This window comes from Temnothorax americanus, unplaced genomic scaffold (genome assembly GCF_048541705.1).
Source record: "Temnothorax americanus isolate GAGA-0224 unplaced genomic scaffold, ASM4854170v1 Scaffold63, whole genome shotgun sequence".
Taxonomy (NCBI): Eukaryota; Metazoa; Arthropoda; class Insecta; order Hymenoptera; family Formicidae; genus Temnothorax; species Temnothorax americanus.
In genome coordinates, this window is record NW_027509778.1 from 827241 (window position 1) to 853011 (window position 25771).

Consider the following 25771-nt stretch of genomic DNA (forward strand, 5'->3'; position numbering starts at 1 on the left):
TATTTTTTTCTTAATCAATACTGTAGATAATTAGTTTTTAAAGGTGGAGCAAATTGAAACAAGAATGGAGCAATTTGTCCGTGCCTTGAGAATGTACAAATTCTAATAATTGATATCTCGCAAATTGTATAAAGCAAATTAAAGAAAAATGAATAATTTAAAAAATGGCGCGCTCGATTTCTGTTGCGCAGGCGCTAAGTACTGCGCATGCGCACAATTTCTTGATAACCTCCGAGCTGCATAAAGCAATTATTTACGTTTTTCTTAATAAATACTGTAGATAATTAGTTTGTAAAGGTGGAGCAAATTCAAACGAAAAGGGAGCAATTTTTCTGTACCTTGCGAATCTACAAATTCTAATGATTTTCGCTTATATTAACGTTTACATTGTTACTAACTTTATCATTTATTTATAAAAAAAAGTAAAATGGAGCAAATTATGAAACATGCATATTATGAAGGAGTTTTTTTCATGTATCGTAATAGCGTTTTTTCTTGGCTGCACTATCGCCCTGCACTGCCCTGCACTACCCAATAGCGTTGCATTAATGTTGCACTAGTGTTGCACTAGTGGGCAATAGTGCAGCCAAGAAAAAACGCTACAAGTTTCATTACTGTAGAGGTCGCTGGCTGGGAGCTTGTGGGTCCCGGTGGCCGCTCTCAGGAGTCAGGTTTCTCTCTGGTTTATACTATGCCACAACGCCCGAAGCTGCCCGAGCCCCGAGCCCGAGCAAGCCCGAGCTGCAGAAGTTCCGAGTTCCGAGTTCCGAGTCCCGAAGTGCCGAAGAATGGTGAAGGTGAAGAATCGACGCCTCACAAATGGCCGGTGATGCGAGGAAGGCGGACGTTGTGTGGCCGTTCGAGAACGATTCTATCATCTACGCGAGATGATACGCGGCTGCGGACGTGATCTTTCCTCGATCGAGAATACGTTAAATTTGCACTAGAACAGAGCCTCGCCATGATCACGTGGAGCGTGTGGCTCGCTATCGCCTGCCTTCTCTGCTGTGGCGTTTTTTCCTGCGATGGTAGGTGGTATCCGTCAGTTTTCCGTCTTTTTTAAAATGGATGTCTCCTCTTTAAGTTGTGGCTCCTTTTTTTGTTTTTCCTTTCTTCTCTTGTGCATAAATAATTTCTTGTTATTATCATTTGGCACGTGTACAGCTTATGTTTGTTTTGTCTGTATGTTGTATGTTTGTGTACTGTGTATGTTTATTGTGCTTTATCTCTGTTTTCTTTTTCTCTTTTCTTTTTTTTTTAATTTGTGTCAACGTTTTTATTTTTAATGTATCTTAGATAATTTAGATCTCTTTAATTCAATATTTTTAACTTTTTAAAAACAATTTGCAATATAATAAGTGTCAAAAAAATAAGAAATGTACATAAATTCTGAAAAATATGATTGAGCACAATGTACATAAATTATATGTATTATATTGTATGAATGTACATAAATTCTGAAAAATATTATTAAGCACAAAAGTTCCAGCTTGATTATATATTGGTTCTTTTCTTATTTACATGATTGCTATCATAACGGTCATGTCTCATTAAGGCTATGTTTTGATATTCACTGCTAGTACTGAAAATCTATAATTTATGTCACGTACATTATAGATTTTCAGTACTGGCAGTATAAATATTGGAACGTAGGATAAAATTATAAATATTATTTTACTATTGATACTATTATCTTTCAGGCTCGCCTCTTCTTCTTTTTGCCACTCACAAGGACATCAGGGTGGCTAATATGTCTCGCAACAATAAGGTCAATGTTATCATCAAGGACTTGTCAGAAGGCGCGTCATTGGATTTTTTTTATGAACGCGGACTGATTTGCTGGTCTGACAGCGGTCTGGAGATGATACAATGTATACGCTATAACGGTACACACAGCGGCGAAAGGATGACGGTGGTGAACTCCAGTTTGATATCGCCCGATGGTCTTGCTTGCGATTGGTATACGAACAAACTGTATTGGACAGATGGTGAGAAGAATCGGATCGAGGTGACCAGCATCGATGGCCGTAATAGGAAGGTACTCTTCTGGACAGATATCTATCAGCCGCGCGCAATCGCCCTGGCACCGATGGAAGGATATCTTTTTTGGACCGATTGGGGCGATGTACCTAAAATTGAGCGTGCTTCAATGGACGGTGATCAGAGTACGCGTGAGATCATCGTGTCTGACGATATATTTTGGCCGAATGGCTTGACAGTCGACTATGAAAATAAGCTTATATATTGGGCGGACGGTAGACTGTGGTTCATCGCCGTGATGGATTATAACGGCCGTAATAGACGGAAATTAGTTACTCGTGATCTGGACTACCCGTTTGCTATAACGTTTTTCGACAATCGGCTCTACTGGACGGACTGGAAGACCTGGTGCATTCACTCATACGATATGAACCAGTCGCAATCACACCCACGCGAATTGTTTCATGGCGAATACATACCTGGTATTGTATATAGGCATAGTAGTTTGTACAAATATTGAAGTTGTTACATTGTATTTGTTGTTTAAGATCATGTCAATTGTCTTTAACGTGTGTCCTAAATCCAGGAGAATTATAATGCTTTATTTCTGGTAGATCATTAGATTATATGCTTTTTATAGGGTATTTATTAATTCTCTATATAAAGATTTTTTATATATTTTATTCTAATATTGTTCTACATATATTAATTTTCTCACATTTATGATATTTTTGCGTGTAACAAGTATCATCTTTCAGGTGACATTGAGGTCTGGGATGCGAGGAGACAACCGGGTGGTGATAATCCCTGCAGGCGAAACAACGGCAATTGTTCCCATCTGTGCCTTCTGAGCTCAGTGGAGCTTGGTTACAGCTGCGCCTGTCCTACAGGCGTCAAGCTAATCGACAAATACACATGCGCCAAGAGACCGGAGGAGCTGCTGCTGATCGTCCAACGAACTGAAATCTGCCGGATATCCTTGGATTCGCCCGATTACACAAACTTTGTATTACCGCTCACGGGTATTAAGCATGCAATCGCGATTGACTTTGATCCGGTGGACGAATTGCTGTACTGGACTGACGAGCAAACGTACGCCATCAGGCGAGCCCCTCTCGACGGATTGAGTCAGCAGAATGTGATTTCCACGGAGGTGTGCAAGACGATTGTTTCTTTTTATCTTTTCTTCCATCGAATTTTTGCATTATTCTCGAAAACACGCTATTTGTAATAGAACCATTACAGTAGATATGCTCTTTTTAATGCTCCACAATCTTTACTTCAAGCTTTTTAGAAATAATATTTTTTAAGACATGAATTTTACAATCTTGTTTATATGTAACGTTTCATCTTTTGATTCCTGTAGGTGGCGAATCCAGATGGTATTGCGATAGACTGGATCGCCCGCAATCTCTATTGGACCGATACCGGGACCGATCGAATTGAAGTGGCGCGACTAGATGGGAAATATCGGCGTGTGCTGGTGAACGAAGACCTGTTCGAGCCGCGAGCGATCGCGGTCGCACCCGAGCACGGGTGGATGTTCTGGACCGATTGGAGCGAGAAACGGCCGAAAATCGAGCGCAGCAATCTCGATGGTAGCGAGCGCATGTTACTGATCACCAAGGACATTGTGTGGCCGAACGGTATCGCCTTGGATCTCGAGCGCAAGAAGATCTACTGGTGCGACGCGAAAACCGACAAGATCGAGGTGTCCAACATGGACGGGACCGATCGGCGCGAGGTCATTACTGACAATCTGCCGCATCTGTTCGGTCTCAGCCTGTTGGGCGATTATCTGTACTGGACCGACTGGCAGCGCCGCAGTATCGATCGGGCGCACAAACTCACTGGTGGCGATCGTGAAGTCATTGTCGACCAGGTACCCAATGTGATGGGAATCAAGGCTATACATCTTGGCCGAATGAACACCAGCAATTCGCCGTGCGCTCGTGATAACGGTGGATGCAGCCATCTTTGTTTCAACAAGCCCAACAACAGGTGTGCTGGAATTATGTGAAAATTTTTTGTCAAGATTTGTCGATATCATTACTGATAGATTGGAAAGACCTTTTATTAAAGCAAAGAGGCAAAGAATTGTACTTTTCGTCGTGCTATATGTTGGAGTGAACTTGTTTTAAGAAAAAGTAATAAATGTATAAATTGAATCACAATTTGTACTTACGAAAAATTGTAATGTAAAATTGAAAATATTCAGGTACGTCTGCGCCTGCCAGATGGGCTATGAGTTGACAAAGGACAAGCGCACTTGTGTCATACCGGATGCCTTCCTGCTGTTCTCCAGGAGGGAGAATCTTGGCCGTATCAGTATTGAGAACGTCAACAATGATAATGTTATACCAGTCACTGGTATTAAAGACGCTAGGTTGGTATGGCTGCAATGTTAAATTGAATATTAAATTAGAATTAAGTACAAAATATAATGTTTATTAAAATTTTCCACGAAATTAGGAGCAATGTATGTACAAGAAAATGGATCTTAGAAATTTTATACCTGATTTGAGATCCACTTTTCTTCTCAAAAAGGATTTATTGAAGCAGCTATGTTTTTTAGAATTTTGCTCTTTAATTTATGTCAATACTGTTTATTATGTGACGAGACAAACTATTTTATTTCACACTTAATAATTTTTTTTTAAATACAGATATTACATATATTTATTTTGCTCTTTTTAGCGCTATAGATTTTGACTTGTCCGAGAACCGTATTTATTGGACGGATATTAAACTAAAAGCTATCTCACGTGTCTTCATAAATGGGTCAGACATCGAAAAGATAGTCGATCTCGGCCTAGAAGCGCCGGAAGGTATTGCATTCGATTGGATTGCACACAATCTATATTGGAGTGATACCTCTATGCATAGAATAGAAATGATAAGAATAGAAGGGGGTAGCAGGAAAATACTCGTGTGGCAAAATCTTATCGAACCTAAGAATGTGGCTGTGGATCCTCAGAGAGGGTAAGTTTTGTGTCTCTTATCCTGTCATTACCTTTAAATTTAATTTCTCAGTTTTCATAATTCCGATAGCTTAATTAATTGATTCATTTTTATTTTTTTTCTTCTTTATACCTATTCTAAATTAGTAAGTTAACAAGTTTTGCAAAAAGATGAGAGAATCCTTTAAGAGATCTCTGTTCGGGCAATTAAACAATTTTTGTAACAAAATTAGTGGTTTTATAATATTACTTCTTATTCGATTATGTATCAATTTATCTACTGGCAAATGTAAACAGTTTAAGTTAGTTGACATTCGTACATGAGAAATGTCGCGACATTGCATCTCTTCGCTGTAGGCAGCTATTATGCCAGTGCCATGTGTTTGAGTGAGGTTATGTGTTGTGTTTACGTTAAAAAATAATGGAGGGTAACAAACAATTTCGATAATGGGAGATTTGTTTGCAAAAGAATGGTGCTGTGGAAAGAAAACACTATACGGCGCGGCGTTGCCACATGTTCACGTCGCGTACAGCTGATCGAAAGGCCGACAAGAAACGCGACAATTCATTAACTTTTGATTGAATTTTTGACCTTATTACACGTCAACGTGGTTTTGTCTTATACTTAACAAGTGCTAGAAGAATTAAACAATGTTATTTTCAATTTTTTTGAACTTGTTTCTTTACAGACAGCTAGTGAATGAAATTCTCGAAAAATGTATGTTTTCGGTACAAGGTAATTATTCAATTTACACCCCTCACCTCCGATTTTGATGAACTTAGGCTTATTCGACGCGTTTTTGCACGAAACGAACGAATCTGGCAGAAAAAAGTGTCGCTCTGCCCCGCGACGCGAGATATTAATCGTTAAAGTTGACAGGAATCAGGTTATGATTCCTGTCATACCGACGACATGTAGCAACACTGAACTGCACTGAACGTGCCCTCTGCGGCCACATGCGCATGCTCAGTGGTCGCACGCGCATGTAAAACTGCGCTAATTTTAAATGAATCAATCGTGCAGAATAACCAAGCATCTCATAAAACCTATGTTAAAAATGCCAACTTTGAGATTTAATATCTCAAAAACTAGATCAGATCTTCTCAAAATTGCAAATTTAAGTGTATTTAGGTTTTCTTTATAACATTTTTTATTCAGATTTTTTTCTTTGACATGCTCTGATAGCCGAACCACCTTAACCCTTCGAAGTCACATTAGGTCGGGTCACCCAGACAAAAATTCAGGTCCGATATTTTTAAGATAGGCTTTATAATCAGTGTCCCTCCACCTAGGATTCCTAGTTTGAGTTCCTCTCTCGAAGATCCGTACAGTAGAAAGGCTTTAAACAATGTTTTAGTTATGCTTGGTAAACATTTGAAAATTATTATATATTTTATATATATATATATATATATATATATATATATATATAATTTTATATTATATTATATTATATTATATATTATTATATTATTATTATTATTATATTATTATGGGTGGTGACCATCCAGGTATGGCCTTGGTGTATATTTCTTATTGCGATCAAAAATTGCAACATTTTTGTTCATCAAGCACATTTCGGGTTCTGCACCATACATATTTTTGAACAACACCCTTAAGATTTTGAATTTTTACGTGCACATTAATTGGAATTATGAGACTGAATTTGTCTGGGTGTTGACTACCCAGTGTAGCCGGGGCGTATTAAAAAAAGAGGTGTGGCCTCGAAGGGTTAATATCAGTTTAACACATTTGTCTGTTGCTAGTCATCTATACTGGGCCGAATGGGGCAATACTGGCAGTATCGAGAGGGCATTATTGGATGGCACGCAGCGGCAAGTGATCGTCTTGCACATCGGCCGGGCGAACGGTCTGACAATTGACTATATCGGGCGCAAATTGTACTGGGCTGACATCTCCGTGCCGGCAATTGACTATTATGATCTACTAACACAACGAAGGGATGTCATCGTTTCGTATCACATAGTCTATCCGTTCAGTGTTACGCAGTATCAGGACTACATTTATTGGGCGGATTGGAATACAGGTGACATTGAGAGGGCGGACAAACTCACTGGAGCGAATCGTACTAAGATCCATACTAATCTGGCATCAGTGACGGATCTGAAAGTGTTTCACGCGTCGCGACAGGTCGGCTCGAACCCGTGCGCGATCGCAAATGGCAATTGCAGCCACCTCTGCATCGCTCTGCCAGATCCGATTGGCAGCGCATCCGTTGCCCACAAATGCGCGTGTCCCACGCATTACAATCTGGCGCGGGACAATCGAACCTGTCTAGCGCCACAGCATTTTATGATCTACAGTCTGCGCAGTACAATCGCACGTTATTTACCTGATCAGACGGATGACTGCGCGGACGTGACATTGCGCGTTCAAGGTTTGAAGAATGTCCGCGCGATCGAGTTTGATCCGATAACGCAGCACGTCTATTGGATTGATGGCCGCGCAACAATCCGCCGTGCCCTGGAGAACCGGACGCAACAGCAGCACAGTGGCACGGTTGTGGTCTCCATCGGAAACGGGCATGCATTTGATCTTGCGCTGGACCCGCTCGGAAGGCTGCTCTTCTGGACATGCTCAACAAACGACGCTCTTAACGTCACACGACTGGACAATGGCTCGGCTCTCGGCGTTGTGGTGAAAGGTGACGGCGAGAAGCCGCGTCATATAGCGATCCAATCGCAACAGCGATTACTTTTTTGGACGGATGTGGGCAAGAAGCGGGTGGTACGCAGCAAGATGGACGGCAAGGAGCGTCATGTGATCGCTGGCGATTTGCTGGAACAGCCCACTGGCTTGACGGTAGATACCGTAACGTACGTCGTCTACTGGTCGTACGGCAGGCACATTGAATGCTCCAACTTCGAGGGCGGCAATCGCAAGCTTCTGGCCTCCACCACACAGGGTCCGGCTCTGCACTTGGCCGTTCTTTTTGACTATCTCTACTGGTACGATCGCGATGCGCAGGTGAGTGACAATGTCGGTTTTACTACCAGTTTTGTCTTGGGTCATTCACCTGCAGACTTTCAAGATTTATATAGTAAAATTTAAGATTGAGATAGATTGTGCAAGGGGCTTAAGAGAATCTGTATGCTTATCTTACGTGAACCCTGACAGGTGATTGAACGGGTCAACAAGACGTTTGATGGGATTAATAGACGAGGCGCGCGCATGACGACAGTTCGCGTGTTCACGGATCTCATCGCGATCAACATGCCTGAGGATTCGCTCATGGAGACACACGTGTGCAGCCCGTTTAATGACTACGGTGGTTGCTCACACTTTTGCGTCGGTACGAACACGGTTGCTGATGAGTCTACTACAACGTCACCCCGTTGCTCGTGCCCGAAGTCGTTGGTTCTGTCCGACGACGGTCGAACTTGTCGCGCGGCGCCTGTGTGTGGAAACGATCACTTTACATGCGCTGCGCCGAATGCGGCCGTGAGCAAGGATTGTATACCAGCCACGTGGAAGTGCGACGGCCAAACTGACTGTTCAGATGGCAGCGATGAGCTGGGATGTCCCACGTGCTCCCGCAATCAATTTAAATGTCAGAATCACTGTATTGGTAAGCGCGACTTCTCTCTTGAATAATTACAAATATCAATACACGCATACATAAAACAATAAATGATTACATTGTGATTATATATTATTATTCTGTTTGTTTTTATGCAGAATTGTCTTGGGTATGCGATGGAACTCAACAGTGTCCAGATGGCTCGGACGAAGCACAATGTTGCCAAGCTGGGCAATTCCAGTGTGTGGGAAATGGTGTCTGCATCTCTGGGGCATCGTTATGCGATGGCTGGGATGACTGTGCCGATGGCAGTGATGAGTTACCACCGGCTTGCCTTAGTCCGCACAATCCGCATCGTCAGGACGCCGGACCCGGGATTAACGAATCCAGCAAGATGACCTATATCATTATCATCTTGGTAGTGTTATTTGTGATCATAGCAGGTGTTCTAAGCTACTACTACTGTCGTAAAAGGTTATTATTATATTAAGTTAACGTAAATTTATTAAATAGCCGAAATTCACACAACTTTGAAGCAATTTTTATTCAAAACATTCATTATTTTACAATATATATTTTTTTTAGTTAGAAAAAAAGCTTTTCAGTTCCTCTTTTTAAAAATTTAGTAATTTAAAATAGAATTTTTAATATAAAAGATAACGTAAATTCTAGTATGTGAGAAATGAATCTTTTGCTTTAAGCGCAAGCAAATATTGTTATATTATTATATTAGGTTTACCGGAAACGAAGGTCTGCCTGACATACTACACGATTCAGTGGGAGATCCACTGTCACCAAAACCCAGTTCAAACAGTCGAATGGTGAAGCCGATGTTTGTTTCGCAAAAGATCAGAAAGGATGGAGCAGGAAGTGGAGTCTTGGAGGTTGGGATGGAAGCCGTAAGGATGTCCATGTTGAACGGAAGTAGTCTTGGTTCTAGTTACGACCGCAGTCACATTACAGGTAGTGTATCTTTAAGAGATAAAAGCTTTCCAATTAGAATAGAATCTCAAAGTCATGTTGTACATCTTTAAATCTCAAGGCTTGTAGACCCGAAGGAAAAGATCACGTAAACTCAATTAAATAAATTAGCTTTTCTAGAGAAATAATATTTTTATACTCCCGAAATAATATTTGTTATTTTTATTTATGTATATGGTATTTTTGTAGAACAACACTCTTTTATGCTTAGGAAAAATGTTCAAAAAAACTAGATTCACTGTCAATATTATTACCTGAAATTATTCACGTTATTTAATAATTATTATGTTCTGTCTTCACAGGTGCGTCAAGTTCTACCAGAGGAAGTTCCGCGGGTGGATATCCTCAGGAGACTCTGAATCCGCCGCCAAGTCCGGCGACAATCGTCAGTTCGACGCGTTGCTCGAGCAGTAACGCGTCGCGTTACAAGCCGTATCGGCACTACAGGAGCATTAATCAACCGCCACCACCAACTCCGTGTAGTACCGACGTCTGTGATGAATCGGACAGTAATTATCCAGCGCGCTATCGTTACGAGAGCGAACCATTCCCACCGCCGCCCACTCCACGTTCCGTCTATCATAGCGACGCGGCGATCAGTTGCCCACCATCCCCAAGTTCTAGATCATCCACGTATTTTAGTCCCCTGCCGCCACCACCGTCGCCAGTGCCTTAAGAACAATCCTGAAGTAAAAACGGATAACGCTCTGGTGCTTTTATTTTTGCATTTATCTTATCTCAGTATTCCTCATATCGCTGATACTTAAATCTTATACTAATTATGGTCGACTAAATCGACCATTACACATAAAAATTTCATTGAAAATGCTCAGACAAATAGTAATTAAGAATTCAACCGTAGTTCTTGCAGAATGATAGCAAAAAACTATGACAAAAATATATTAGCTTTTAAAGTAATATATCTCTGTCATATAGCGAATTCAAATGGATACGCCAGAGTGCACACTGGTGTTACATTAAAGACTGTTTTACACTAGTTTATATAGAAGTGTATAAATGATAAGCGGTTGAATTTAGATGCCCGACATGAGTTATCATTGTTTAGTATAATGTATTAGAACACTTTATTCATAAAGCGCTTATTTATGTTTTACATCTTATATATATTTTTTTATATCTAAATAGATTAATGCATGTATATACTAACTAGACTATACACACACATACAATTTGCTTTAATCTGCACCAGTGTATTACTCGAATTCGCTATTTAATTACTCGTTAGCATGATAACGAACAGTTTTGTTAGAAATACTGTGAGATCAGTGTGTAATCTCATACAAAGTATTAAGGCAAATTGTGCAAGTAGAACGTGCTAGAGCGAAACCTCATACAATCCGAAGAAGCATTTCTCGTGTCACCTTTCGTTTGGGTTTTGCATTTTTCAATCTTCAACTTGGCAAAATTAGGTAATAATTTGTGAGTTACGATACATTAGATTGAATTTATGACTATCATAATTCTCATTAACCCATTAACGATTATTTTTGGGATAAAACTTCTATTACGGAAAGAAAATGATTTTATTAATATGACTCCTTTAAACTTTTAATTTCGGAACGTAATAGAGTTTCCCAAAGAAATAATTTTATATTTCAATAACATTACAATAATAACATTTTAATCTAAGTCGGTTGAAGACAATCATGGTTTATTTCACTTTATATTGTAATAATTATAATTATGTCTGTTATTATATATATAAAATTATATATATAATATATATATAATTATATATGATAAAATCATATGTAACTATATTATACAAGTATGTAATATAATTACATCATATATCATGTAATTATTGTAATGGCCTTTAATGTGTTAAGCTCAAAAGCAACGAGTGGCAAGACTTTTATAGACTGATAAGAGAAATGTTATTATTATTATTATTATTATTCGCATAAGATTTACTTTTATGTATATTAATAATCTGTTGAACCTTGCATACTGGAACGTGCTTTTCCATATCACGTAGAATAAGCGAGCTGAAAAAAAGGTAGAAAAAGTGTGTTAGAGGATAGCTTTGGCCTTTAACCCTCGGTTGTCACATCTCTTTTTTGAACATTTTTTAAAGGATTTTTTTGAACATGATGCTACTCAAAAGTTAAATTTTTTATAATAAGAATATATTCTACAATGTTTAAACTTAATTCTAGAATTTTGCGGTCCACTTAAACTGTTAGTTTTTGAACAGCACGCAGCTATTTGAAAATTGGTTGGGGTCATTTTGACCCCGTGTGACAACCGAAGGTTAAATAAGTACATTGAGAGCTTTTGATCCCCGTCCAAAGCTTAGTGAGTGTTTATTATAACAATTATGACACTGAGCATATTTTTATTCATAGGACGTAAACTAAATTCTTGCTTAGTGGATTATATTAGAAGAAAGACAACATGATGGAGCTGTATCTCTGGGCGCGTTCCATAACAGAGTTTAGCGTAATAACTATACCATTTGTGCCTGCTACACATTTTTATAGTTTGTAATGTACAGAGTAAGAATTATTCTATCGCAACAACTTTTGTAAATATTTAGTTTAAGCGTAGTTTCTATGAAATTACGCTTGCAAAAAATGTACATGACTTAAGGATAAGCATTAGAAGGATATTCTTGGTTGCGTCACGCCTTCTTTTTATCTGCAAGTACTTTATAAATGTGCATTTATTAATTGTGATATCAAGATATATCATATTAGTATCATCGTTGACAGCATGTGTCATGTTATTTATAATTTAATCAATATGGCAGTTAGCCAAAGGCTGCGTCTCATATTTTATTGCTAAATTTATGTCTGTTTCTTTACACTGAAAAGGTGACGGTTTTACATATATCGTATTTATAAATCCTCTGATAAGCGTAGGCGCGATAGAGAAAAAGAAAACTGTATTCGCCTTCCTGCCATAAGATATTTTTACTGCGTTTCCTGTTAATATCTTATTCATTCGTTCGATGGTTATCTTGCGGAATATATTTACGAGAGTTCGACATATCATATCCGTCTTCGTACACTCATACACTCGCACAGACACACAGACTAAATGTAGTGACAAAGATTATGCATTAATCGAAATCTTTTAGCAATAATCAATGCATTTTAACGTATAACATTTACATTTGTAATCGCGCGTCATACGATGTATATACCATATTAATGCAGAAACGGCGTATCGTTAACGCACATATTCGTTCCTCTGTAAAAGCGGGCGAACGAACGAACAACGAACGTGAAATCAGATTTGAAACTTTCTTTTGTATCGCCTCGTAAGCGAACGTTTCGTTCGCATCTTCCGAGCTTGTTTTTCTTTTTATGGTTATTTGTATCGCGTTACTTAAGTAAGAATTCTTACTGCTCTCCCATCATAAGTTCTTCCTTAAGGGAAAGCCTATAATAAGTGAAGAAACAGTGCAAGAAAGTTCTACTGTTGATCCTATAAAATACGCGATCTTGACCAGGAACCTTCCTTCTTTCCTCATTATCCGCAATCTTTATTCTTGCCTATCATTCATGGAATGAAAATACCGATCTTCCGAGCTTCAACTTCCGAATCTCACGTTCGCCGTTTGTTCATCTTGGCGCTTTAAGCGTAATCGCCGTATTTCGGGAAATTGTGCCATAAATTGTACGATAGTCCTATACGATATACGTGACTGTATCAATAGCCTGTACAAAATACGCAAGGACTTCTACCTCGCATTGCGATTTCGAAACGGCCTTTTGAAAGAAAAGAAAAAAAGAACGTACTAATAAATTACTATTATTCTCATTTTACACGCGCGAAAGACTGAAAAATATTACTGCCTATATTATTTTTACATCCTCGCAGTTGGACGCGCGCGTGCGTCTTCTTGCGTAAGTCTATTATGCATATTTATACAGTAAATAAACTTGTTTGTTAACGTAAATTTCTTCGAAGGCTTTTCTTCTTCACGCCTTCGATGCGATCGATTGATATATGCAGAGCGAATATACTTAATAGCGATAACTTTAAAACGGACGCGCCAATTATCTACCAAATACCGTTGCTTTGAAATGATCGAGATGGAATTTTAGGAAGTAATTGGAGCGAATAATGATACAAGGGTAAGATCTATTTCCACTTATTGAGAGAAGAACTGCGATATTTGCTCGATGAACCTTCCCGTTCGTCCTGAACCGCCAACTCCTCGTCCAGCAGTAACTCGAAGTTGCCCAAAGCTTCTAGGGAAGGTGATTTGTTCCATTTCACGCTGCTCGGACCAACCGCAAGGTAATTTCGTAAATTTGAATTAAATATCTGAGGATTTCTTTTACGTTTAGATGAATATCGTACTTACTCGGGCATACCATCCGGAGGCAGAACCACTGACATAATATTGTCGATTAATTTATACTTTAAGATCCTGTCGTTCACTGTCGTAGATGTGAGAGACGGCGAAGCGTTCACCTGGAAAAAGCTAAAATTTATATTTTTGAAACTCGAAAAATTATACCGGGTGGCGAATTATAAAGTCCAAGAAACCAACACACCTCGATCAGCCATGGTTTTAACTTATTGTCGATGATGATGTCGTACCCATAACACTCGAAACAGTGCCGGTCATTTGCCATCACCGGTGCCACCGCTTTCAGCGAGTGCACGATACACCAAGAGATGTTAGCGAAGAGCTTCTCTGTGACTGCTTTTCCACGCGTGCTTTCCAAGTACAGACGCAGATTCTGCACACTCAACTTACCGCCGTGCTTGCTGTTATACTCATCCTGAAATTTCCGTATTCTTGTGCGGGCATACGCGAAGAATATTCACGCAAACTACGTCATTAGAATTTTAAAAAATTAGGTAGATTGCGCGACTTAAAAATACAATAAAATCTAAAATAATAAGATTAAACAAATTTTATGTAACACGTGCATGGAAAGTGGCTCATTACGCACGCTACGCGTGCATGATAGACCACTTTCCACGCACTTGCAACATAAAATAGGGTGTGCAAGCCGTGCGTGAAGATGAAAATTCACGGGTGCGGAGTTGATGCACGAGCCGAAGGCGCTCATCTTACAGCACTTGTTGTACAAATAACTATTTCTGAATCGAAAATTATAAATTTCGATCTAAAAAGGTTTTAAAAATCTGTGTTTAAAAGCGACTTTTCCAAAACAAATCCGGATAAAGAATTTACCAAGCGCCATAATTTGGTTCAGACCATCAAAAACTCAAACGTGTGTTTGCGTTGAGCATTCTATAATTTCTAAATTTCTAATACTTTTAATAGTCTAATTTGACAAAGATTATTTTGTGAATTTATTTGTCAAAGTAAAGCAAACAAAGAGATACAAACGCATAATGTAAGATATATCACTTTTGTATCAACAATTATTTCAGTTAATTTTTCCGTAAAGTAAGACAAAAAAACAAAAAGTTACAATGTATCAATTCTTATCAATCGAAAAAAGTACCAGTGAATAATTTCATAAATGTACATGATACATACGCCATGCTTTTGTACGGATACATTCGTCAGATGCACGTACATGTTATCGAGCTCTTGAACGCTGGTGTCATATTTGACGGTGCAGAAACGGCAGAATCCTAATTTGAAGAGATACGCTTTGAGCGGCCGAAATGACGTGATGAGAACGTACAGGCGGAGATCGAATTTCTTGCTGCCGATTAACAGCGGATTGTCGATATATCTGCCGTGATAAAAATGATCAGAGGAAAAAAAATCAACATAGCTTTGATCGTCGTTAATCACCTTTACCACGAGAATCTCACAAAGGATATCCACAATCGAAATGTCTTCGATTGAAATCATATTACCTGGATATGACATACGACTCTTTTGTCAGGTTCGGATTAAATGGTGTTTTTGCTTCGCGTGACCACTTCTTCAGCTTGCTCAGCTTATTGATGAGAAATATTCCGGCGCCCTGCGATTTACCGCACGGCTTCATGATCCAGGTGCTCTGCGGGGACTTGCGATATTCTTCCACAAACATATTGTAATCTACGGTGTAACGTAAGTTCATGCAATGCGAAAATAAATTACAGATAATTTTCAATCAAGATATTGCAAATATAAAATATTTACTTAAAATTACAATAAAATATTAGAAGTAGATTACTGATTTGTAAACATGATTGACATCACGAGACTCAAATCGCAGATTGCGAAATTTAGTGAACATTTTCCAAAACAATAGATCTTTTTTTAAAACCATTTTTTCAGATTAGCAACCAGTAAGCAAATTACCCGTAGTATAAAAATAGATTAGCAGCAGATTTACTCAGATATCGCAACAGATGATCTGATATCATCTATGTCCACTCCGTGTTTTGCCAATATAATCTGACAGCAAATTATCGACAGAAACATCAGTAGAATTTGTCATTTTATAAATTAACATTTTAATGGAATATATCACTTAAATTGTTACAAAATAGCATTTTGCTTGGTTTCTGCCGTCAATTTGTCATTATATTTTGTTAGCAGATTCTATCGACAAAATTTGCAGCAGATTATACTTTCAAAATTTATTCTCGACAGATTTTGGCTATAATTTTAAGATCGAGCTCTTTTTCGAAACAATCGCTACTAGGCTTTGTCAAAAAATCACGTTTCCTAATCAGACAATCTGATTTCTAAGGATCTAGTCTAAAGAGCACGACCTCACCCGCGGGTAAGATGAAAGTGACAGGTATGAAATCGAGGTACAGATATTTGCCTGGACCCTCCGCGCGCTCTGCTAAAGGATTTCCTTCTCTCTCCAAATCCTTTCGGTATCGCTTGATGTTCTTTACTAGGAGATCTTTACGCGTGAGCTCATAGTGATTTGGGAAGTGGTTGATGATTCTAACACAAATAAATTTTACTTTTTTTCAAAATGTTTTAAATTCATATATCACTATAAGAAATGGATGTGCAAAACTTTCCATAACTTTATTGTAACCTGTCATCTCCATTTTTCAATATATATATTATTTTTTAATTAGATATGCATAATAAATATCTAAAAGAGATTATATGTATTAGAAAACTTCAAATTGTTATAATAGTCTCTATTTTTTTAAATATACATAAATATATATTTATATAAATTTATATATACTTAAATATATATTTAAGGTACTTCAGAAGTAAATTTTTAAATTGAGATTAACTTTCATAATTTAAATTTCATTATTAATGAAATCAATATCTCTGATTGGAAGGTCTTACTGATTGTCATCCATCCTGTATCCAGTTTCGACGCTGAAGATACTCCTGCACGATTGTGTAACAGCCCTACGATATAAACAATAAAACGTCATGATAAATTCCTAAATAATCTACTGATTTTATTGTGTTGCAATTTGTAATTAAGTACCAATAAAAGTTCCAATCATCCTCCGGACTGACCTGCGTCCAGCCGCGTTTCTCAAAGTTATGCACGATCACGGACTTGTCCACGTCTGTGCAAAACGTGATCCTCGTCCGATCCATCCCAACTGATGGCACTCTATAATCATGCGATCAGTTTTCTAATCACGGCCGCAAGAACTAATCAGAACTAATATTTTCATGTTGCTCCGAAGAATTATATATAACAAACTGCTGCTTTCCGCTTTCGCGTATTAATTATTATGTACATACATAATAGCTAGGCGCTTTTTATTTACATCAAAACTCATATAATTCTCACTTGTGACGTCGTTCTATCTTTTTTAGCAATTAATGAATAATAAAGACAGAATGACGTCACAAGTGATAATTATCTGAGTTTTGATGTAATAAATGGAAAGCATCTAATGTATATGATCGTATGTCAAAGCCAACGATTAAGAAAGCTATTATATTATTTATACTTATTGAGGATTATTGAATATTCTACTTATATGTATATACTTTTATATACTTTTAAATTGTCTTAAAATGAAATATTTTTAAAATAATAATTTTAAAATATAGATATAATTATTAATAAGATATATGTTGAAAATTGTAAGATAAAGAAATGAGATGAAGAAATTATAATTTACTTTTTCGTTTATTATTTCTTCTGCGAAGAAATAAATTTCACATTAAAAAATGATAAGGAAAGATATAGGAAATTTGTGAGAATTTTAAAGAGAGGTAAGTACTTAGATTTCTTCAATTATCTCTTCTATATTAAAATGTGAGGAAATAAATTTCGCACTAAGAAGCTAGAGAACTCATCAAATTTCTGAAGAAGTAATAAATAAATTTTGCATCAAGAAGTTACAAAGAATACGCGATAAACTCAAATAATCTCAATTTTTCTTAACAGTGCGAGTTTAAAAGACAGTTTCGAAATGAGCTCTTTTCTCTTCGTCGAAGATCGAGCCTGAAGAGAAATTACAGGACCTTAGCAAGTGCCCTTAAACGTTTCGAGCAGTGGCAGGTATCCTTAACCATCTCGAGCAGCGTAGTACATACACTTAATTGTTACGAATTTTATTTACCTGCCATAAACGGCGCAGAGGTTTGGATTCGCAGCCCGTTTGCTTTCCGCGGCCACGTTTGACGCCATATTTTTGATACTTACGAACAATAATACGAACTGCGTTTGATCGATACGGTTATTAATCGATATACGGTGCGCAACTAAGTTTCCGGGTTTCACACATAGATGGCACCAATAACACATGTACTCGATTTAAATGTTTGAAATTGTCTGAAGTTATAGCTTGGACATCTGTTAACAATAACCAGTCGTTATACCAATACATATCGCAACGCAAAAATATTTTTTCTAACAATGGAGATGTCGAATTTTGTGCCAAATAAACAGCATTTGCGGGAAGCTTTGCTTTTCTGTTTTAACTTGAAAAAAAATGCAGCTGAAGCACGTCGTTTGCTTGAGGAGGCCTACGGCGAACATGCACCATCGAAAACTACCTGTGAAGATTGCTCGAAAAACGGCCAGAATGGTACACGAGACACGAACGAGTGATATTGCAGCACGACAACGCTCCGTGCCATCGCAGTTCCATCGTCCAGGACACCATCAAAACGCTGAAATGGGATCTGCTACCGCACCCGCCGTATTCGCCAGACCTGGCGCCTTCCGATTATCACTTGTTCCGGTCGATGGCGCATGGATTGGCTGGGCTACACTTGACCAATTTCGAAGAAGTGCAAAATTGGTTGGATAAATGGTTTCGGTCCAAAGACGCGTCGTTTTATCGTCGCGGTATTCATGTATTGCCAGAGAGATGGCGAAAATGTATAGTTAGCGAGGGACGATACTTTGAATAAGCCATTTTTTGTATTTCTCTTAAAATTTTTCATTTTTTATTGATAAAAAAACCCCGGAAACTTAGTTGCGCACCATGTAATGTATGTATTGTATGTACATACACATACGGTGGTACATCCCTAAGAGCACAGTTGACGGAAAGTCGACGGTAAGTCGACTTTTATAAGTCGACTTCTAGTCGGCTTCTAAAAATGGCAGAAAGTCGACTGAAAGTCGACTTCTAAATAGTCGACTTCTAAAAATGGCGGAAAGTCGACTAAAAGTCGACTTCTAAATAGTCGACTTATAAAAGTCAACGGAAAGTTGACTTTTATAAGTCGACTTCTAGTCGACTTCTAAAAATGGCGGAAAGTCAACTGAAAGTCGACTTCTAAATAGTCGACTTATAAAAGTCAATTTTCCGTCGACTTTTATAAGTCGACTTCTAGTCGACTTCTAAAAATGGCGGAAAGTCGACTGAAAGTCGACTTTTAAATAGTCGACTTATAAAAGTCAACGGAAAGTTGACTTTTATAAGTCGACTTCTAGTCGACTTCTAAAAATGGCGGAAAGTCGACTGAAAGTCGACTTCTAAATAGTCGACTCATAAAAGTCAATTTTTCGTCGACTATTTAGAAGTCGACTTCTAGTCGACTTCTAAAAATGGCGGAAAGTCGACTGAAAGTCGACTTCTAAATAGTCGACTTATAAAAGTCAATTTTCCGTCGACTTTTATAAGTCGACTTCTAAAAATGGCGGAAAGTCGACTAAAAGTCGACTTCTAGCAGTCATTTTTTTAATTGAAACGCCGCCCGCGTACGGCGCGCCGTGTATATCAATATGGCGGCGAATCTCGATCTTGATCGAGGACGTGAGTGTGCGTGAGTGCGAGGAATGTGCCGCGAGCCACGAGGTAAATGTATAATTAATCCAACAAATCCTGAAAGACTATATGGCTGCGTTTCGATATTCACTGCCAGTACTGCAAATCTATATTGTTTATGTCACATACACTATATAGATTTTTAGTACTAGCAGCTGAATAACACTGAACGCAGCCTATACATATAGTGCAACTGTGCGTGGGCCGGCCCCAGGAGTCCGAGGACCCGATCTCCTTCCTACGGGAGTACTATACTTCCATAAGTTAGAAAAGGTACGTAAAATCTTAAATTGCGACTGCGATTAACCTGACCCTGGCTACGGGAGAGAGAGAGAGAGAGAAAGAGAGAGAGAGAGAGGAACAAGAGATCCTGGCTATGGTCCACTTAATACTACAAATGGTTCGAAGCATTCCTCTTCTTCTTTCTTTCAGTGAAGAAAGAAGAAAAAGAAGAACGCTTCAAAGCATTTGTAGTATCAAATGGACTGCAGCCTCTGTGCTATATAACCTAAAGGTGAGGTTAATGACACAACAAACTCTCTTCACCCGAGGGGAAAACAAAAAAAAAGGCATTATCGAATTGAATTCGACTGTTTGATCCTCTCAGCATGTATTGTAAACAAACTTATTTTACAATTGCAGTTGTATCAAAAGATGTCGAGTGATACATTTTATGTTGTGGTCACTGAGAAGTGGGCTGCTGCAGTGCCATCAACGTGGGTACTCCCTGACGTAATGACAGTGTGGTGGCCCAAGGGAGAAGCAGTAACATTGGCTGCATCTAAAAAGCAAAAGCCTGAAAGCTCTTGGAGTAAAACAACGTACCAGTATTTGGTAGGACCTTTTGGTATGTATATTTTTTGTACACTTCAACTATGTATTAATACCCAGATAGAAAAATTCCAGTTATACGTTTGCTGCATGTCTCAGAGAACTATTCAAGAACTATTCTCTATAATGGCTCGCCAAAAGTTGTCTACATTAAGGGAACTCGTGTCATTCGAATAAAAAATGAGGAAGGATTGATGACTGATTCCTCTTAATAAGAAAGTCGTAATCCGGATAAAGGTCAAAGTTTTATGATGGAGCGATTCGCTAGCGTTTGTATACCGTTATCTTTATTGATACAGTTCCCTAAATGTATGCATCACTCTGCCGAGGAAAATATACATCCAAACTGGTCGCTTTCACTGTCGACATTTTTGGCTATCTGGGTAACTGTTATTGAATCGGTTTCTTGAAATTATTATTTGTTTCAGATACATATATCGAAGCCCGGAAGATGGAGAAAAGAGCTATTTGCATCAGCACGGATGATGATACCGAAGCATTATTAAGCAAATTTCCGTCAGACAGAAGCAAAAGGGAAAAAAAGGACAATAAACAGGATGATTTTCTGTAAGCACACTCAACATGAAACACGGTTTTAGTATTATATATATATATATGTATTGTATAAACATTTCGCGTAAAGACTACAAGAACGTTTGTAAAAATAACGTTAAGACGATTAGAAGTATATAATAGGCGATTTGCACAACCATCTCTTTGTCTTGCCCAACATTTAAAAAAGAATTTTCTAAGATTCCAAGTCTGTGGTTCGATTCCGGCTCGGCTTTCGTTCCATTACATATATCTCGTTTAAGAGCTGGAATGCTCATTTAATGGAGTTTTGGAAAATCGATCGTGTTTAATTAGATAATTTATGTCCCGAGCGGTATACGCGTCCAGCACATTTACACGCGATTACATTGTAACGTTTATAACACGAAAGCGTGCTCATTGAGTTCCGTCGAGCGGCCGATGCAAAATAATTAATGTATAATAAAATGTATGTATAATAAAACAAAATAAAATTAAGTTTTTTTTCATCTTAAATCAGAATTAAATACATTTTCATTAAATACATTTACATCGCAGTCAGCACTACCTTCGGATGATTCACAATTATCATATTCATTATTGTCACTGCTATCAACTTCTGATTCATCATCAGTCTCTAGAGGCATTAACGATGCATCGGGAACAGAAACGTCCATATCATGAACCGCAGATGGCCCAGGAAGAATGTCACCACCACTATCATCATTATTTATTGAAACAGGAGGTTCAAAATTATTACGCGTACGATTATAAAGCAGCAAAATACGTCGATCCTTTTGACGTTTGGATAATTCACGAAAACTCTTTCTCATATTTTAGGACGAGTTACCCGCCAGCAAACACAATGCAACATGTAACGTACAGTCATAAAAAAACATTTGTCATACCCATAACCTTAAAAATATACTTTCCATTATTTATTCAATTCTAGAAACCTGACGTTAAAAGTTGACGGGAAGTCGACTTTTCATCATGACGGGAAGTCGACTTGAAGTCGACTTCTACCAAAACTGACTTGGCAGAGAAGTCGATTTTTTTAAGGACGAAAGTCGACTTGAAGTCAACTTGAAGTCGGCGAATGTCTCAAAAAACGCCGACTAAAAGTCGACTTTCCGTTATGACAAGAAGTCGATTTTCCGTCGTGACGAAAAGTCGACTTGAAGTCGACTTCTACCGAAACTAACTTGGCAGAGAAGTCGACTTTTTTAAGGACGAAAGTCGACTTGAAGTCAACTTGAAGTCGGCGAATGTCTCAAAAAACGCCGACTAAAAGTCGACTTTCCGTTATGACAAGAAGTCGATTTTCCGTCATGTTTTAGTCGGCGTTTTTTGAGACATTCGCCGACTTCAAGTCGACTTTCGTCCTTAAAAAAGTCGACTTTCTGCCAAGTCAGTATCGGTAGAAATCGACTTCAAGTCGACAAGTCGACTTTTTGCTCTTAGGGATACCACGGTGGTACTACATACTTCCACTTCCAAAGGCCGTTAAGGATGCGATCCACTTGACGCTTCAAACGTTCTTGGAAACATTTCGATTTCATCCTTGTTATTTATCAAATATTAAAAAAAGACAAAATGATGCTTTGAAGCGTTTGAAGCGTGAATCGCACCCTAATCGTAGGGCCAGATGCAAAACTTACAATTAAAAGATAAAAGTTTAATGGAATTTATGTAAAAATATAAAAATAGTGTGTACATTTTTTCATATTTATACATAAAAGTTATTGAATTCCCATAAAAAAACAATAAAATTTATATAATCTAATAAAAAAAATAATTATACAAATAATTTATATATGTATAAATAAATAATTTCTTATATTTTATTATATACACATATATATATAATACATATAAATATCTAAACACAAAATATATTGTACATAAGAACAGACTTGCATGTCTATAACTTAAAACATAAATTTATTCAAAACGTTTTTTTATTATATTACTGATACATATTACACTAGGATAAAATCAAGTTCAATATGTAATATTTAAAAATCCGAATCAAATCCAATAATCAAGTTTTATTTTCCAAGATTCGAGTAATATTCATAAAAAGTAATATTTCATACATTGTACACTCAACGTCATTAATGTTGGTCTACTAAAGTTGATGCATTTTGGAACGCATTCAAAACGCGTGCAACGTTCTAACTATTCGTGCACCGTGACTGATCGAGAACGGCAACGCTGTCCCCAGCTGTCTTTTGGCGCACATATTTTGACACAATGACGACGTAAGTTTGAAATAAATATACAAAGTGACAAGATATATTTTTAATTTATTTCATTTATATATATATATATGTTTTTGGTATATTTCAAGGACATTTAAAAAGACCTATATACATGCATATATTTAGAAGCAGTAAATATTGATTAATCAATATAGCTACCTTTAGCAATCATCTATATCGTTTTTCTCAAAGCTATAAATGATTTAACATGTACGGTCTATTTTAAGAACATATAAATATTAATAGGCAATGGGTTGATATGAGGACATATACACATTTTACGTATGGACTATTATGGGGACACGGATATGTAAAATTGAAACTTTATATATTTTAATCCACTTTGAACTCAGTAATATTACCTTATAGCTATAATTGATAACTATACCATATTTTGCATAATATCAACACTTTTATATACATGGGTATTTTTAAGGACTTTTAAAATAAATACACAGAGACAAGATTACCTTAACACATAAATTCATGCGCATATTCGGAGTGTGTACTCGTATGTGCATTTGCTTGTATCATTGTTGGTTATTCGAGAAATAGCAATTCAAACAGCTGTTTCAAAATAGCTAGAGAGAGAGCTGACTGACATTTTATAGTTTGATATATCAACATTTGATTTATGTGAAAACATCAGATTTAAAAAGTAACATAGATATAATAGATTACTTTATATACTAGGTATAGAGCACATAAAATATTAATTGCATTAAAGATCAATCCAGACAAACTTGCATAGGTGCATAAGCATATGCATAAAAAAACGGATTGATTTATTTCCTTATGCATATGTATATGGATTAATTAATTTTCTTGTGCTTATGTTTATGCGCTATGCAAGTTTGTCTAAATATACGATATACCTTTATACCTCCAAATATGTCCCGATACGCGCGAAAAATTTATGTGTTAAGGGGATGCTAAAGCCGTCCAAATTACCGACAATTCATTTCAAAGCTCTCATTTTGAAACGGCTTTACAGATCGCAAAATCCTTTTACAGGAGTAAAGTAGAGGTACTAATAATGAAGGGTGGGATTGTCAAATAATTAGTAATAATTGAAAAAAAATTTTAAATGCTGTCACCTCAAAACCTTATTTTCTGATATAAACAGTTGTATACGTAATATGTACGAAATTAAACTTTCCCACCCTTCAGAAGACGTGCACAAACAATAACGTACCTTTGAAATTGAGATTGAAAGCCTGGAATAAAAATGAGAGCTTTGAAACGATTGTGTATATTTTTCACAAAAATATTCACGCAGAGCAGCAATTATGTCACAGCAGTAGTTCACGGATCTTGCGAGAGATGGCGAGATGGCGCACGCAGCTGTGGGCAGTTTCGGGGTTGGCTACATTGTCTGGTTTCTACACAGCAATCGAACCAGGACAGATATATGATACAGATATCTCGTTAGGCATTTTTACATTTTTTTCAATTATTACTAATTATTTTACAATCCCACCTTTCATTAGTACCTAAACTTTACTCCTGTAAAAGGATTTTGCGATCTATGAAGCCGTTTCAAAGAACGAGCTTTGAAAGATATGTGGTACAGATATCGCGTTAGACATTTTTACATTTTTTTTAATTATTATTAATTATTTTACAATCCCACCCTTCATTAGTACCTAAACTTTACTCCTGTAAAAGGATTTTGCGATCTATGAAGCCGTTTCAAAAAACGAGCTTTGAAAGATATGTGGTACAGATATCGCGTTAGACATTTTTACATTTTTTTCAATTATTACTAATTATTTTACAATCCCACCCTTCATTAGTACCTAAACTTTACTCCTGTAAAAGGATTTTGCGATCTATGAAGCCGTTTCAAATAACGAGCTTTGACAGATATGGGGCCCGATTTTCTATCTACAAACGTATGCGTAAACTCTGCTCTAACAGAAAAGCTGCAAGCTTATTGGCTAAAAACTGTGCGACAGAGAGCAAATCAATTTGCAGCCTTTCTGTTAGAGCAGTGTTTGTGCATATGTTTCTCGTTAGAGAATCGGACCCGGTGGTACAGATATCTCGTTAGGCAATTTTCCATTTTTTTTTAATTATTACTAATTATTTTACAATCCCACCCTTCATTAGTACCTAAACTTTACTCCTGTAAAAGGATTTTGCGATCTATGAAGCCGTTTCAAAGAACGAGCTTTGACAGATATGTCGTACAGATGCCTCGTTAGACAAGGACAGATATCTCTCGTATTATTATTCCTTTCTCTATGTATGTAATTTGCATGCACCCATTTATTCCTCTCTCTCTCTTTCTTTTTCTCTCTCTCTCTCTCTCTCTCTCTCTCTCTCTCTCTCTCTCTCTCTCTCTCTCTCCCTCTCCCTCTTTCCCTCTCTCATTGCTGTCCCTCTCTCTCTTAGTACACTGGGTAGCGTACACTTATAGCGTTTTTTCTTGGCTGCACTATTGCCCACTAGTGCAACACTAGTGCAACATTAATGCAACGCTATTGGGTAGTGCAGGGCAGTGCAGGGCGATAGTGCAGCCAAGAAAAAACGCTATTAGTATGGTAAAATCAGG

General features: G+C 37.5%; 3 protein-coding genes across 6 annotated transcripts; 2 read left to right on the plus strand and 1 right to left on the minus strand.

Annotated features, from left to right (window-relative positions):
- The first annotated feature begins 691 nt into the window (after nt 1–691).
- Nucleotides 692–13257, plus strand: Arr (low-density lipoprotein receptor-related protein 6). Its single transcript, XM_077420948.1, has 11 exons — nt 692–1028; nt 1701–2462; nt 2739–3133; nt 3347–3981; nt 4199–4366; nt 4678–4962; nt 6708–7929; nt 8080–8530; nt 8641–8956; nt 9216–9445; nt 9766–13257. Exons 1-11 carry the CDS (start codon nt 962–964, stop codon nt 10137–10139), a joined length of 4905 nt encoding a protein of 1634 aa, XP_077277074.1. The 5' UTR covers nt 692–961; the 3' UTR covers nt 10140–13257.
- On the minus strand, nt 11686–18798 carry Ttll1b (Tubulin tyrosine ligase-like 1B). Of its 4 annotated transcripts, none has more exons than XM_077420950.1 (9): nt 17930–18798; nt 16834–16965; nt 16686–16751; nt 16141–16319; nt 15287–15473; nt 14958–15129; nt 13996–14226; nt 13803–13912; nt 11686–13715 (listed from the first exon to the last, which is right to left on the minus strand). In XM_077420950.1, exons 1-9 carry the CDS (start codon nt 18112–18114, stop codon nt 13577–13579), a joined length of 1401 nt encoding a protein of 466 aa, XP_077277076.1. In that variant the 5' UTR covers nt 18115–18798; the 3' UTR covers nt 11686–13576. The 4 variants fall into 4 exon arrangements, 3 of the variants coding, with proteins under 3 accessions (XP_077277076.1, XP_077277075.1, XP_077277077.1); XM_077420949.1 differs by having other exon boundaries at nt 14958–15159; nt 17930–18797; XM_077420951.1 differs by having other exon boundaries at nt 14958–15159; nt 17832–17933.
- A 766-nt stretch (nt 18799–19564) lies between these two features.
- On the plus strand, nt 19565–21466 carry LOC143905504 (uncharacterized). Its single transcript, XM_077420952.1, has 4 exons — nt 19565–19618; nt 19764–19861; nt 20231–20435; nt 20848–21466. The coding sequence occupies exons 1-4, from the start codon at nt 19600–19602 to the stop codon at nt 20988–20990; spliced, it is 465 nt and encodes a 154-aa protein (XP_077277078.1). The 5' UTR covers nt 19565–19599; the 3' UTR covers nt 20991–21466.
- The last annotated feature ends 4305 nt before the right edge of the window (nt 21467–25771 follow it).